The sequence below is a fragment of the Phoxinus phoxinus genome (assembly GCF_949152265.1).
Source record: "Phoxinus phoxinus genome assembly, chromosome: 17".
Lineage (NCBI taxonomy): Eukaryota > Metazoa > Chordata > Actinopteri > Cypriniformes > Leuciscidae > Phoxinus > Phoxinus phoxinus.
Window position 1 is genome coordinate 3,568,742 of NC_136892.1, and position 17,003 is coordinate 3,585,744.

Below are 17,003 nucleotides of genomic sequence, written 5' to 3' on the forward strand. Positions count from 1 at the left end.
CAGGCTCCGTTTGACATATCGAATCGACATCAAGTGATGGTTCTGTTACACTTGAACTTCCCTTCTTAAAAAAGGAGTCAATTGACCCTTCGCTAAGCCACGCCCGAAAACCGCCACTGGCCAATCGTGGCTTAGCAACCGTAACTATGCGCGGGAGGTCTGGCAAGGTTTCGAGCGAGGGAAACATGCCGAAGCGTTGTGCGTATGGATTGTGCAAATCTGATACCCGGTATCCTAAAAGTTTGGACGGTGGGGTGGAGTTTTTTTCCTTCCCGAAACCTAAAAGCCGAGGGGAGAAATGCCGGGCGTGGATCAAGCGGTGTGGGACGCCCCAATCACAACTAATGTCCTCAGGATTAACAAACACACCTAACCTAATATTGCTTGGAAATAATGACGGTTCTGTGTGCATAATGCATATATTTGAACGTAAAATAAGACGATTAAAGGCAAGACGGAGGCTCACTGACGTACTTTAAAATATATTTAAGCATTTTGTTAATCGACGGCTTACTACCCCTGAGTAACTTTAAGGTTACGTTACCCCAATCCGATCGCGGCTCTCCCGGTGTTAGTGTTATTCCACTAGATTTATGGATAAGCTGTTTGATTATCGATATTATCGCGGGGCTGAAGCCAACTTGATGTGTTAAATGCTCAGAGCACGTTATAAAACGTATTCTTAAAATACACATTTCTGTTTTAATAATTGCTCATAGTAAATCATAGCATATTGCCTAAAACATAGGGTACAAAAATAATCAGTGATACATTTGAGACCCATTAAAAATTAGGGTCGCAATGGCATTTCAAAAGGTTGCATATGCATATGCAGTGTAGTTCCCTGCTTGTGGCATAGGTATTCATGAACTCTTTTCTGCAGGTGACCAAACTGGAGCGAGAAAAGGTGCAGGAAGGCAAGCGCATCCGCGAGCAGGAGCAGCATCGGCACACGGTGGCGCTGACAGAGCAACGGGCCCGCTGGCACGAAGAGAAGCTAAAGGAGCTCGCTGCGCTGAGGGAATCGCTAACTCGGCAGCATGAACAGGAAATATCTCGCACCGCTAAGATTAAAGAAGGCGAGATCCAGCGCTTACGGACTGCACTCAGTGCGCTGCGCGATGGCAGTGGAGAGAAAGTACGCACTGCGCTGACGCTCGAGGCCAGAGAAGAAGCCCGGCGATTCTTCGACCAGGAGCGTGTGAAGCTCCTGCAAGAAATAACAGAGCTAAAGTCCACCAAACGGCAGACGGATGAAGCGCTTAGCACTATGATTATAGCCGACAAGATGAAGGCAGGGGACCTGCGCACTGAACATCAAGCGCACCAGGAACAAATCACCAAGATCAAGTGGGACTCTGAGAAAGATATTCGTCGATTGGTAAGCTGTCATTCTCATTCTTAAGGTAGAAATTTCTAATAACTTCTGTGGTCCCATGAGGCCGTGTTTACAGCTGGTGTTTAGATGTGTTTTGGTCGATCGGATCACAAGTGGACGACACTACACACAGGAGTAAACGGGTCTAAAATGTTTTGAGCTCGTCCACTTTCACCACTTCCAGAGGGAGTTGTAAACATTAGACCGGATTGCTTTCGTAGTGTAAACGCTCATGTGATCGAATGTGTTTAAACAGCCACTAAAAGGCCGTCTTCTCTCCGTCTACTGAATAATGAGTGAACATTATGAGAAGAGATCTAGCCGGACGGGGTTTAAACTTTATCGGCTGAAGACACAAGTTTGGTGTGAAGATGAAAAACGTACCAAACACAATGTTCTCTCAGCATTCCTGATGTCGAACACACACTCTTGTGGCTGTTAGAGCAGAAACTAAAGGTGATGTTCTCCGGTCGTGTTCATATGTAAATTGCGTGAGCTAATTTTGTCCATTAGATCAAAAGATTTGACCCCCCCCCCCCCACACACACACACACACACACCCACACACCCACACACACCCACACACCCGCCCATAGACCCTCGAAGAAATCAGGACGGATGTGGTTGAAAGTGGACAGAAGAGACGGATTTAAACACCAGGTGTAAACGGGAATGTGTCTCCCTCATCTACTTGTGATCCGATCCACCAAAACGCATCTTAAAACCAGCTGTAAACAGGGCCTATGATTTCATATGTGCTTCCGGTATTGTAGGTCTAGACCTGCGTGATGTTGTAGTGTTAGGTGTTAACTACCGAATCTGACTGGCCAAACCCTGACCCCTTGTGCTAATCCAGTATGACCTTTGTTAAACTGTCCAGGTGGATGAGATCAAGGCAAAGGACAGAACAATCTTCTCGCTGGAGAAAGAGCTGGAAACGGCGACAGGTTTCGTGCAGAAGTTGCAGCTACAGAAGGATTTGCTCGATGAGCAGCTGTTTCTGGTGAAAGAGGCCGAATGCAACCTGGGAAGCCCAAAGAGAGAGATCCCCGGCCGCGCCGGCGATGGAGCAGAGCATTGTGGGAGTCCGGTAAAGAAACCAGATTTGGACATTTGTCAGATTTACATGCGCATAAACAAATGGACGTTCCAATACGCAGATACACGTTCTTGTATTATAAGTCATTGCAGTTTTAAACATACAATCTACAACTCAAAAAATAAAATGTTAAACCAAACTATTTCTGAGTAAGATTAAAAGAATGAAAGGTTACACTTTATTTTCGATAGGCCAATTTAGACATTCAACTACAAGTAACTTTGCAACTACATGTCAACTTACTCTCATTAGAGTATTTGTAGACTGTTAGGTTAGGTTAGGTTTAGTAGAATAAGATGACTTGCAAAATTACTTTTAAGCAAAATTACTCACGCAGTAATCCCAGTAAATTACCATTAAACTATTAGAATGACTTTACTGGTAAATACACAATTATGCTGTTCACACAAGCAATGGCATTCCAGTTTCTACCGTTAAAGGGTAACTGTCCCCAACATTGAACCTAGGCTCTTTTTGTTAATCTACCTGAGTCAAACATTCGTGTAAAAGCATTATTAGAATGGAAACGCCACTTTTAAGATTGACCGTATTTTCGGTTTCGGTCAAAATGGCTTTTGAATGGGAGTGCTAGCGGCTCTTCTGTGATAGCATCAAAATCGCTGTTTTTTAAACACTAATGCGGCTCGACACAACATGAAACTGTGCTGAAGTGTCACCAGCGGCTCTTCACATGAACTCCAGCATTGACTACATTATTTGTGTTCACAGAGATTACTAAAAAGAAAGGTTTTGTACGACTCACTTTATCAGTCAGTGTTTCCGGTGGCTGGAATTTTGTCAGTCAAAAGTAGTCGATCTCCGAATGCAACGTAACATGAGGAGAGTAAAGATGGAAAGCTAATAAAGCTTGTTTCCATATAAATTCTAAGGGTGTATTCACACCTGCCTTGTTTGGTTCGATTGAATCGAACTCTAGTTCGTTTCCCCCCTTGGTGCGGACCTTTTGGGCAGGTGTGAATACAGCAATCGAACTCTGGTGCGGACCAAACAATCGAACCGAGACCCAGCTGAAGAGGTGGTCTCGGTACGGTTCCAAACGAACTCTGGTACGGTTCGTTTACGATGTGAACATGAACCGACCCAATATCGGCCCAATATCAATATCGACCCAATATTGTTCATTCAAGTGCGAAAGAGAATTCCATTCCGGCGCGCTGTCTGGCCACACGATACTGTTGCGCGTCATTCTGCGCGTCGTGTGTGCATCATTGGCAGTGTTGTGCATGAACGTGTTCACTGAACGCGTTCATATTTTCGCCGAACGCTGAACGAATCACTTTTAATACAATGAACGTGAACGAGAGATTTTTCGAGAGAACTCATCTGATTTTTTTGTACATATTTGCCTATTTGTTAGGATTTTAGTATCATAATGATTAGGCTAATAAATGCACGCACAATTATCCGTGAACTTGATTTGAACAAATGCCTTTCAACTTGTGTGTGCAAAATTCAGAATTAAATTAATGTGCAGAAATTTGTACAAATAGAGAGTAGGATATGTAGGCCTAATATACTGTTGTAGCCATTTAAAAAAGCGCGTTTCATATTTGTTAATTTATGTTGATTTATGAAAAGTGAACAGCACGACCGAGATAGGATGCGCAATATGAGACATGGAGCGGGTCAGACATGATTTTGACCGTTGAAGTTGAAGTTGTTATAGAAAGCCTTTCTTTAAAGTGAATTTCGTTTTGTATAAATTGTATCTTAATTTTAATACATTTTTCATCAACCAATTGCCTGTATTTAATGAATAGGCCAACGAAACAAATATAACGGAGGCGCCCGCGCGCTCACTTGCATTGCACGTGAACTGAGCACATCCTAACTTAACGAATCTCAGTGTATGCCTCACACAGACATGACAAATACATCAAATACACAAAGCTTGAAATGTCTTTAAACGAAATAATTCAAAAAGAAAAAGGCTACTCTCTGATTATGTAATCCATTATTAGGCTTATTTATGTGCATTTCTCTCTATAAGCGCGTTCTCACGGAGATGGCGATCGTCAACTTCATCTTTGCAGCCGAGTCGACACTTTTAGAGAAAACACTTGTTTATTAATAAAAATCAATACACGCGTCACCGGATTTACAGATGCACGCACACATATTATTTCGAAATAACGAGACAGTAAAATAACAAATATTGCAGTAGCCTACGAAATATCTCCAAATTTATTTTTAATTAATTTTTATATTTTTTATATCTCCGAGCCTTTTTTTGTTGCACTTCCTGATTTCCCTACTTGAGAATCCTTGTCCAATGAATGGACGACCTTAGCACACATGTGGTTTTGTTTACACATTTTGGTTCACTTGCAAAAAGAGCAGTGTGAAAGCGAACCGTACCAAACAAAAAAACAAAAAAAATTATTTGGTCCGGACCAAAGCAAGTGAACTATCGGACTTTCCTGGTGTGAATACACCCTAAGTGTCCAAGTTACTGTAAACAGCGCGGTGTAATCACGTCATCTCCATAAGAACTTTATGATTGGCCCATAGCAGACTTCTGACATCAGTGCGTTTGGTCATTTACTGGTAATGTTACAACTTCTTATACCGGTAAGTTACCAGAACCGATTTACTGGTATTATTGAAAAAGCCCTGTTCACACATGATCTCTTAACAGTAATTTACTAGTAAAGACTATATGTGACCTTGGACCACAAAACATGGGTCAATTTATTTAAATTAAGGTTAAGATATGACAATATTTTTGTTAAGATACAACTATTGAAAATCTGGAATCTGAGGGTGCAAAAAAATCTATACATTGAGAAAATCTCCTTTAAAGTTGTGCATTTATGTTCACGATTGTGCTGCATTCACTCACAAAAATACATGTTTTATATATTTAGTAAATGTAAAAAATATCTTCATGGAACATGATCTTTACTTAATATCCTAATGATTTTTGGCATAAAAGGAAAATCTATAATTTTGACCCGTACAATGTATTGTTTGCTATTGCCACAGATATACCCGTGCGACTCCAGACTGGGTTTGTGATCCAGGGTCTCATGTTTGAAAGCGGCTATATATATTGGAGAGAATCAAAATAAAGAGATAGTAGATATTAAACACTGTCTACTAATACTCTAATGAGAGTTAGTTGACATATATTACAAAGTTAGTAGAATAGTTAGTAGAATGTCTAAAGTGGACTATCAAAATAAATGTACCGACTGAATGGTTAGGGCTAATCTAAATGGTTATGTCAATTCTTGTAAAGTATCATTTTAAGTTAAGATTAATGAAGCGTTACTGTTATGAGCCAGTTAAATGACTATCTTAAAAGCGAGTGCTCTTTCTCAGTCACACACACACACACACACACACACACACACACACACACACACACACACACACACACACACACACACACACACACACACACACACACACACACACACACACACACACACACACACACACACACACACTAATGCTTTTGAGCTCTTCTGTGCCAGCTTGGTTCCCAGTATATTGCTTAATATTGTAAACATTTTACATCGCTGTGTTCATTTTCCTTTATTGCACAATATACGGTATGTGTTTCAAGCTTGAAAATGTTAAATATGTGTTTTTAGGACATGAGAAGAAACCAGAAACGCATGAGTGAACTTAAATCCACCATTCGTAAGCTGGAGGACCGCAATTCAATCTTGGTGGATGAAAGAAATGAGCTGGTATGTTTCGATACATCTCTCATTGATGTTCTTATAGAGTTCTCTTGTGTTTTTGATCATTATTATTATGTTTGTTTTTATTGTTATTAATTTAGAGCTGGGCCAACTGTGTCATTATTGTTGGGTTGTACAGGATTATAAAAACATTATGTGTCTTCTTTATGTGTGGTCTTGGAAACATTGTCTTTTGTCTCTGAATATCTCACGCTGCTTTTCTCCTCTCAGCTGAAGCGTGTTCGGGAAACAGAGAAACAGTGTAAGCCGTTACTGGAGAGGAACAAATTATTAAGTAGGAAAAATGACGACCTCAGCCAGTCCCTCCAGAGGATGGAGGATAAACTTAAATCCACAACCAAGGAGAACATGGAGATGGTGTGTTCCTCTTCTTCTTCTTTCTAACACGTGTCAAAGCTTTATGATCTGCAAGTGTTGTAGTGTGTGATTAAATGTACAGCTTTCGACTCAATGGGCCATATTTACACGATCTGAAACGCAAGTATCAAACGCGAAACGCAAGTAACTTTGTGGGCGGATCTCGACGCAAATCTAAAATGGTTTGATCTGAAGCTCTTCATTATTCATAGGTGTGGTTTGGGCGTAACGTGAAATAAACCAATCAGAGCATCCTCTCACATTCCCTTTAAGAGCCGGCGCGCTTGTTCCATGGCGGATTGCTATTATAACGGCGGGTTTGCCAGCGCACACAGTTAGTTTCCTGGTTCTTGACGGATAACACACTGTGTCAGATGTCCTTATATACTGATGTGTCTTGCCACTATTGATCAAACTGGTTTGATCCGTCATTACTACAATTAGCCTGAATAATTTGGGTAAATGTGTTGCTAGATTTATCCCTATTTTTCCACATCTTCATGGACACCACAATGATTTCCCTCGTGTGGTAATATTTGTCTTTGTAATAATGTATGATTTGCAAAAATATGAACTGCTGAGTCTGTGTAGATGAGAGAAACAAAGTGTGTGTGTGTTGTGCCCACGTTACATTATGGCCAAGCATGCGCCCTTAAAATAGCATCTGAATAACGTGGCACTGACTTTAGACTCGGTTTTTCCTGGTCAGTGGATGAATTGTTTTCTGAAACTGCAGAATATCACCAGGGAACGTTTGCGCCGGAACACGCTCTTCTTTTCACTGAACCCCCGCGAGCGCAAGTTAATTCCCTAATTTACCGGCGTGCGTCTGTGGAGGGGAACGTCGCTGTGCGCAGGTGTAAAATAGGAATGATACATGCGCCGGCATATAAAGTCAATTGTGCTAAGTGCAAGATAGGGCCCTGTATGTCAGTGTATTACCAAATGCTAACAAAGCACAATGTTGTTCTTAAACTTCCTCAGATTTTAATCTCACCACAAACATTGACATTTTGAGTAGACCGCTCAATGATATTTTAGTTAAGCATCTGTATTTACTGAACTATAAATGCATGTTTTTGAGATCACATAATCACGTAATATTTTGAGGCATTTTTACAGTGTATTCAGCACTATAATCACTTGTGTTCAGATTACCTGAGATAAATGTTTATATAACTACCATTCAAAAGTATCATTAAGATTTTTTTATGTTTTTTTAAAGTCTCTAATGCTCATCAAGGTTGCATTTAGACTATTTATTAAAAAAAATATTGTAAAATATTACAATTTAAAGTTACAGTTATTTTATTGTGATATAGTAAAGTGTAATTTATTCCTGTGATCAAAGCTGTATTTTCAGCATCATTACTCCAGTCTTCAGTGTCACATGATCCTTCAGAAATCACTCTAATATGATGATTTGATGCTCAATTATTATCAGTTATAATTGGTACTCAGTTAATAATAATGTTTTTTGCTGCTTATTATATTTTTATTTTAAAAAAAGTTTATTTTAAATAGAAATCTTTTGTATCATTATAAATGTCTTTACTGTCACTTAAGATAATTTTATTGCATCCTTTTGGAATAAAATAAACTTTTTAAAATCAAATTTTTATTTTATTTTAATCTTAATCTTTTGCTTATACTTTTTACCCCAAACAATTAAATATTTAATTGTTTTAATAATAAATAACATTTTAAAATGTAATAATAAATTCAATATTCCATAAATAAAACATAGAAAATAATAAAAACTTTTCAACATTGATAATAATAAGAAGTGATTGCTGAGCACCAGATCAGCTTATTTTAATGTATTTTAGAATATTTGACAATGTTACTATGTTTATTGTATTATTCATCAAATAAATGCAGCCTTGGTGAGCAGAAGAGACTTAATTATTTCATACTTTTGACTGGTAGCGTATACATTTATTTTGTAAAAAAATGTTAACGTAAATATTTTTTTAATGTGAATTCTCAATCTCTCAGATGGACATGACAGACTGTAAGAATTCACAAAGAATTACGGTAGCTTTTGCCTGATATAATTCTCCATAATTTGATAATCATTGGATGATCACTACAAAATCTCTTGTAAACTATAAATAAAGCGGTTTCTGCAAGTGAAAATACCTCAACTGTAGCTGCACAAGACAATTTTGATATTTTTGAGTGCAGAATGCATTTATCCTGTTGTATTGTTGTTGTATTCAGAAGGAAAAGATTACATCGCATCCTCCGCTGAAGAAACTCAAGTCTCTGAATGATCTGGATCAGGCCAATGATGACCAAGAGATTGAGTTCCTCAAGCTGCAGGTTCTGGAGCAACAGAGTATGATCGACGAGCTGACACGAGTGAGTGAACCTGAGCCGGAAGTAGGGCTGTAAACGATTAATCGCCATTAATCGAATCCAAAATAAAAGTTTGTAATCACATAATATATGTGTGTGTATTGTGTATAATTATTTTGTATATATAAATACACACACATGCATGTATACATTTAAGAAAAATGTGTTATTTATATATAAAATAGTTCTATTTATATATAATATAAATCATATAAAAATATATATGCAGTATATAAATGCAAATATTTCTCAAATATATACATGCATGTGTGTGTATTTATATATACAAAATAATTATACACAATACACACATATATTATGTAAATACAAACTTTTATTTTGGATTCGATTAATCGCGATTAAAGGATAATTCCGGTATTCCTCTCTCGAGTTTTTGACTATAAAAGAATTGGCCATGGACCCATTTAACATTGGAGTCAATGGGCATGTCCGAAAATGTCATTAAAACAGCCAATAATGTTCGTTTACAAAACTGTTAAACTCACCGAGTGATTAGTGATGTTAGTTGATGTTCCAGAAACAAAAAGTGTTGCGAAATACAGTTTCTGTCGTGTTTTATTCGTCATTTTGTAAAATCCCATTGAATTCTGTTGAAGGACTGAGTGCTTGTTAATATAAATGCGCTACCGGAAACGGAAAGGGGGCTGTTTACATTTGGTCGATGTAGTCTTTTTGCTCGCTTCCGTTTCTCATAAGGCTAGCGAGCAGAGCAACTGTGCTCCGGGAGAGTAAGCCAAATAAACAAACAAATCCTTGAAAATATTGAAAGACGTAACCACTGACCAGTGCTATATGAAGTTAAACTCGACTGTGACCGTGAGTGTCCCGCGAGACATAAACATCGGTTATCGCCATCAAGTGGTCGGGAGTGTGCTAACGCTTCAGATTCAAATATTGAGCGGAAGTTACACAGTTGTGAAGTGTCTGAAAAAATAGTTCCACTATAGCAAAATAAACGGATTGGAATCATATATTGCGACGATATATTGTTTATAATCATCAACGAACACCACTAACCACTCGGTGAGTTTAACAGTTTTGTAAACGAACATTATTGGCTGTTTTAATGACATTTTCGGACATGCCCATTGACTCCAATGTTAAATGGGTCCATGGCCAATTCTATTATAGTCAAAAACTCGAGAGAGGAACCATTGTCAAAAAAATGTTGTCTACCACTCTTGTTCATCCAAAACAAACTACAATATAGACTCAAGGTGTTAAATACCGGAATTATCCTTTAATCGTTTACAGCCCTAGACTGAAGTCATGTGAGCACTGAACACACAGGTATCACATCTCTCTTGTGCTCCATGTTTCAGGATAGAGAAAAACTCTTGAGGAAGAAGAGGCATAAACGAAGCAGACCTATAAAGGTGAAGTGTTGCAATACTTTCTCCTGTCCGCTTTCAAGACATTGCAGTCTGTCTATAAACGTTAGGCGTAACAGTGACGCTGGGTTTGGGACTGCCGAAGCATTTACCTTGTGGTTTCCCTCGCAGAGGCATATTGTTGTCGACACATTCTACGGGTATGATGAAGAGTCAATGGATTCGGAAACTTCCTCAGTGGCTTCTCTGCGCATGGATCGAACCCCGGCTACACCAGATGAAGATTTAGATGAGGTGAGCATTTAGGAACATTAAAGGTGCACTGTGTAATATTTAGGAGGACCTGTTGACAGAAATGCAACATCATATACATAACTATGTTTCCAGTGGCGTATAAAGACCTTACATAATGAACCATTATGTTTTTATTACCTTAGAATGAGCATTTCTATCTACACACACCGCGGGTCCGCTTACATCGACATGTTTCTACGGTGGCCCTAAACGGACAAGCGCGTTTTGTCTCTATGTTGTTCTTAGTGCAAAGAAGCTAAAGCTAAAGTCAGCGAATAAAACACTGACACAATGATGAACAAGTGACAATAATATTCGCAATAACATTTTAATGAATAATCAAGTAAACCTAATTTCTTCATTTATCTTTGTAAAGAAACCTCATTGCTTAAAGCTACACTGTGTAACTTTTTTAGTTTATTCTTAGCTAAAAACACTTAGTTCTTTCAAAAATATATGTGCTCATTAATGTATATTTACTTCGTTCAAGTAATAAAGTATTCTCGTGAGTGTATAATATGCCATTGAAAATACATACGGGTGAGGGGTTCGAATGTCGGTCGCCATTTTGCCCCTCCATCTTGAAAGTACATTAGCCAAAAAGGGACATACCCGTTAATTCAAGCTTCGCCTTTCGCGTTTTAACACTCGATGGAACGGCACGTGTCGGCACATGTGAAGAGGGGGATTGCTTGAGACTGCTATATAAAAACCTGAAAGCCTTTTTGAAAGTCTGTTGCTGATGGAGGATCACTCTTATTCTCGAGGATATGTATCAGAGTCGCCAAGGAAGCGAAAAAGAGAATTAAGACGGCAACGCAACGCAACAGGCAAATCAACAAGACAAATGAGACGCGAGAAACACACACACACACACACACACACACACACATTCTCCGCGCACATTCATATGAGACGCGAGCACACACACACACAAATTCTCCGCGCACATTCATATGAGACGCGAGCACACACACACACACACACAAACAAATTCTCCGCGCACATATTCATTTGAGACGCGAGCACACACACACACACACAAATGATCCGCGCACATATTCATTTGAGACGCGAGCACACTGACATGATACCTTAAAGATGTGGAAAAGTCGATCAAAAGTGTGGGTACATTTCTCCAGGCTCGATGCCAACAGCGCGCGATGCAGTATTTGCGGTAAAATAATTGCTGCAAAGAGCGGTACCACGACAAATATGATGAAGACCTTGACAGTGCACGGAGTAAACATAAGAGCAGAAAGTTGCTCCGTCTTCGACTGGTAAATGAAGAGATACCTTGTTTATCACTCTGACAGTGTATATATTGCAATAAATAATAACCTACTGAATGTACACTGCCGTTCAAAAATGTGTTGGTTAGTCAGATTTTTTTTTTCAGTAAGAATGCATTAAAGTTATCAAAGGTGACATTAAAACGTGTGTAATGTTACAAAATATTTCGTTTGTAAATAAATGAAAATAAAAAATTTCTTTTTAATTTTTTATTCATCAAAGAATCATGAAAATTTGTATCATAGTTTCCAATAGTTACCTGATAGCTGATGTTAGCAATGAAATGGTAAAAAAAATAACGAAAACATAAAACTATTATTCATTTTACATAGATGTCATAACCTATATGTTAACTGACAAATTAAATTACTGCAAATTATAATAGTTTTCTAAAGTAACCTCATCACTTGAAGGAACACTCATGGACGAGGTCGAACTGGAAGCCATGTTAATCTTGGACTACATTGGCCACCGTAGGAGTTAAAACGAAATCGGAATTGAGAGGAACAGAAACTAATATTCACTGGATGGTCATATACCTTTTCACCGCTAGATGGGGGTAAAAATCACACAGTGTAGCTTTAAGTGGCTACTCTCTGCTGTCTCAGACGACGACATCACTTCCTGTTGGCCACCGTAACTTCTGTTGAGTGCAATTCGCAACCTCACCACTAGATGCCGCAAAAATCTCTTTAACTCACTAATTTCTCACTAAGGGTTCCTGCGTTTATCTCGACTTCTTCTCTATGGTGTTTTTTGTATTATTATTGTGCCTTTCCAAAACCGCAACAGTGTCTGCCCAGATCCGGCCCACATCTGGTACACGTTGAAGCCACACGGATCTGGGCCGACACTATGTTGCTGTCTGGGTTATTTCGCATACTCATTATTGTGCATTATTTCTCACGCTCTCTTTATTAGGGTCTGGCGGCTGAAGAGTCGGAGTTGCGGTTCAAGCAGTTGACTCGTGAATATCAGGCTCTTCAAAGAGCGTATGCCCTGTTACAGGAGCAGAAAGGGGGGGTGCTGGATGCTGAGATGGAGGCTAAGGTATTCCTGAACTATAAAAAAACTAAAATTTTTGCTTGAAATTTTAATAAACATACAGTAAAAATACAGCTGTGGATGAGCTTCTGAAAGGTTATGAGCTCAAAAGAACACATTGCTTAGCTACATTGAACCCACAGGCCTATATAGTAGAGGTCTTCACGGGTCCAAAAATTCTTACCCGAACCGGAAGGGACCCGTAATTTGCTACACCGAACCGACCCGGACCCGACTATTATTTCAAAAGCTGGACCCGGACCCGTGCAGACCCGATACATTTTTTGTAAGCTGGACCCGAAACTGCCGGGAAGACACAGACCCGACTGGACCCGATTGTCACATTTTCCACCTTAAACTGCTATTACAAGTCAATAAACCTGTTGCGAAAAATTACAACTTTTTGTCTTACCTAATTTAAGGAGCCGTAGCAGCGTAAAGTTAGTAGTCTCTCCATCCTTTCCTTGTAACGTTACGTTACCTGACTGGCTGTGATGCATTACAATCCTTCGGCTCCGACAAGAAAGTTATCCATGTTATTCCTCTCGTTATTCCACCAAGTCCAAGCTTAATCCTTGTTATTTCAGCTTCAAAAGTCCACATGATGTCACGGACTCACGGTGACGGATGACAAATTAAACGAGTTAGCTGCTAACTCGCACAATAACTTTTGGCTGTTTGCCTTTTTGAACTATAATAACGATTGCTCGTTCAGTGCCATGGCCGCTGCGCTGACGTTATTTATCATCTCCGTGCTCTCTGCTCTGCATCATCGAGTCTGAATCTGACCACTAAAACTTTAAGATTGAACAAAACGATTAATTGACATTGTAAAATCTAAAGCGCGGTTTGGCTGTCCCTCACTGAAGCTCTGCTTCTGGTAACTGGTTGCCATAGAAACATGACACGCGCTTGACTGCAAATGCGCGCTAGCTGGATGGATCAACCTAAAATATGCTTTTTAACGCAATTTATTTTGAGTGTCAAAGTAAACATTCATGTGACAGTTCACCTCAGATTATGTTACTGATTTAAAATATATTAAATATGAGTGTGACAAGACGCATTTTTGAGATTTGATGACTCGCACGGGTATTACACACAATGTTAAACAGACCCGGGACCCGAAGTAATAGATTCGACCCGACCCGGACCCGGCTGATCATTTAAAATATAGACCCGAACCCGTACGGGTCCCGGGTCGGGTCCCGGGTCAACGGGTTCACCTGAAGACCTCTACTATATAGTGCATATTCAGGTAAATGACTGTTGTATTTAATCGTTACTTTATGTTTGTAGGCTCATGAGCAGCTCCAGGCCGACTCTCACAGGTATAAAGCTAAAATCGAAGACCTGGAAAAAGAGCTTGCTGTAAAAGGACAGGTAAATGTCTTTTGCTACTATTGGTATTAGCGATGCACAATTCATACACAGTTACTTGCAATTAAGAAATCAATATCTAGTGTGGTATTTATCTTGCTGAGTGATTCTCCATACTTACAAACTGATTTGTTCTGGGTATCTGGTCACAAAGCACAGTATGGCACAGGTCTGACTAACTCCCATATGATTTCCTCGTTTACTCGCAGGACTCCAGATGGGTGGAGGAGAAGCAACGGTTCCTCAGGCGTAATCAAGAGCTGCTGGATAAGGTGTGTGTACACGCTGTCTTCTCAACACTGCCACACTCAGAGGAGGAACAAACTAATGATAGACTAAAGAGATCATTCCCTCAATTCTACGTGCTGGTTTCATGAGACTCTGCAGGAAAAGGGTAACAATAACTGGAGGTTATGTATAATGCAGGGTTCCTCAAACTCGGTCCTGGAGGGCCACTGTCCACACCTGAAAAAGCGAATCAATGTCTTCAGGATCACTAGAAACTCACAGCTAGGTGTGTTTGATCAGGGTTGGAGCTAAACTGTGCAGGACAGTGGCCCTCCAGGACCGAGTTTGAGGAACCCTGGTTTAATGTATATGTAGTTCTAGGAACGAGCCATCAGGATGGATCCCCGAGAAATCAAGCGTAGTGCCAGTTCTGGCAGGTCACGTTAGTCAAGCTCGCATCAGTGACTCTCAGCTGATCCACGTCTACCTATAGGAATATGACGCCTATCACTGTATACATATTTAAGGAGACGATTACCCTCCTCCCTCCCCAGCTCCTCTCGTCATTTACATTTACATTTATTCATTTAGCAGACGCTTTTATCCAAAGCGACTTACAAATGAGAAACAAAAGAAGCAATTAAACTAGCAGTAGGACAACAGTATGTAAGTGCTATGACCCTTCACAGTACAATTCAACGCAATTTTTTTTTTTAGAATAGATAAGAAAGTGTTAGTAGGACTGGATCAAGTGCTACCGAAAAAGATACGTCTTCAGCAGTTTCTTAAAAATGGCTACAGACTCAGCAGCTCGTCAGTCAGGATTTGGCATTCTGAGTTCCCTTTGAATCTGACTAAATTCTTGAATTACTTTGTACTTTAAAATCTTGAATTAATGATATCTGCAATACATTCATGTTGGTTCTGTTCTGTTTTCCCCAAGGGGAGTTATTGCTGCTCTTATCTATGCTAGGCTGTATGGATGCGCCGGGAGATCTTGCCCAGAACAGAACCATACCGCCAATCCAAACTATATGCTAATGGTCAATCGTATTTGACGATAGTGGTCCTGACAGAACTAATGGTTCCCATAGGAATGTTTTCCTGGTTGCATTCGCTTTTATTTTGACGCTGCTGAGAACGGCAGCACTTGCATTCTCCGTGTTCATTAGTTTACGATCTAACAGTCCTGTCTAATATGTTATTAGATATAACTATTATACATAGAAAGTAGACAGTATTGAAAAGTTATTAGCGTTTACCGTGTGGTTGATGTTCAATATTGCTAGCTGAGCAGAAATACATAATCATGTTTCTTTTGGTCTCCTCAAAGTTGAATTTTCTCCTCAGCGTAAAGGTTAAGAGGATCATCTATCACTGTTTTCCATGTTTGTAGAGTTAGTTTCTGGAGTAAATATATACCGGCAGGTTATAATCTGAGTGTTTACACTGCCTTTTTAAAAATGGCGTGTGCTGGTGTTTCGCGTGCGTTCGGCCAATCAGCGTCTCTAATGTCACTGGTAGTTCCTATAGTGCTGGTTTAGACCCGAATCTGAAGTAGGAGCTAAAGTAGTTAATCCAAAAGGAGTTCCTAGTTCCTGCGGTGCGAACGCGCCCAAATCCGGGAACTTCCGCCAATAGTTTTAGGAACTATGAAAATGTTCCTCCGGTTTGAAAGCCCCTAATGTGGCAGTAGCAATTAAAAACAAGTCACCAAATGTCATCATATTCCAGCAAAAGTCTGGGTCTTACTTTATATTAGGTGTCTTTAAAATTGTAGGGGAGGTTCACGGGCAAGTTTAGGATCAAGAGTTTTATTATACATGTAGTTACATTCAGCTAATGTAAGTAAACTGTAATAACATGTTACAATATTTGTATCAAATGCAAAAGTTTGGGAATATTTAAGATTATTTTTTTAAAGTCCCCCTGTAGTCAATAATTGTATCACTTAAAACTCATCTTTAATCACCAAAATTATATATTTAAATGTTTTTTCCTTGAAAATTTTTCTTCATGTCTTAAAATATCTTGAATGTAACTCGACACCCTTGCCTCATTTAGTATACGTGGTTCTATGAATATGCAAATGAGCCCCGCCTCCACTCACTCACTCACTCAGAGATCCACTGGTTGACGATCACACGTTGATCTGATTGGTCAAGGTAGTTTGTGACGTCAGAAACACCAGCGATTTCAAACCGTGTTTTTGAGACTGTCTTTGGTTCACTGCAGTTTTAAGCAGAAAATACTCAGCAATGCTGTCGACTTATGAACTTACACATGGTTTGTCTTAAAGCAGATTAAAAACACCACATAGACATATAAACAACATTAAACACACCACATAGACATATAAACAACATTAAACACATCACATAGACATATAAACTACATTAAAAACACCACATAGACATATAAACAACATTAAAAACACCACATAGACATATAAACAACATTAAAAAACACCACATAGACATATA

The 17,003-nt window shown here is 39.3% G+C and overlaps 1 protein-coding gene across 3 annotated transcripts in view; it reads left to right on the plus strand.

The window, feature by feature from the left end:
* The window catches only part of jakmip2 (janus kinase and microtubule interacting protein 2), a 49,549-nt gene that overhangs the window by 15,221 nt on the left and 17,325 nt on the right, over positions 1-17,003 (plus strand). For all 3 annotated transcript variants that reach the window (XR_013794477.1, XM_079585092.1, XM_079585091.1), the window contains exons 3-12: positions 884-1,381; positions 2,259-2,468; positions 6,098-6,196; positions 6,422-6,568; positions 8,792-8,932; positions 10,273-10,326; positions 10,453-10,575; positions 12,790-12,918; positions 14,212-14,295; positions 14,502-14,564. Coding sequence is in view for 2 of the 3 variants with exons in the window: in XM_079585092.1 (XP_079441218.1) it covers positions 884-1,381; positions 2,259-2,468; positions 6,098-6,196; positions 6,422-6,568; positions 8,792-8,932; positions 10,273-10,326; positions 10,453-10,575; positions 12,790-12,918; positions 14,212-14,295; positions 14,502-14,564 (1,548 nt within the window). In the remaining variant the exon portion in view is untranslated. The remainder of the gene's footprint in view (positions 1-883; positions 1,382-2,258; positions 2,469-6,097; positions 6,197-6,421; positions 6,569-8,791; positions 8,933-10,272; positions 10,327-10,452; positions 10,576-12,789; positions 12,919-14,211; positions 14,296-14,501; positions 14,565-17,003) is intronic.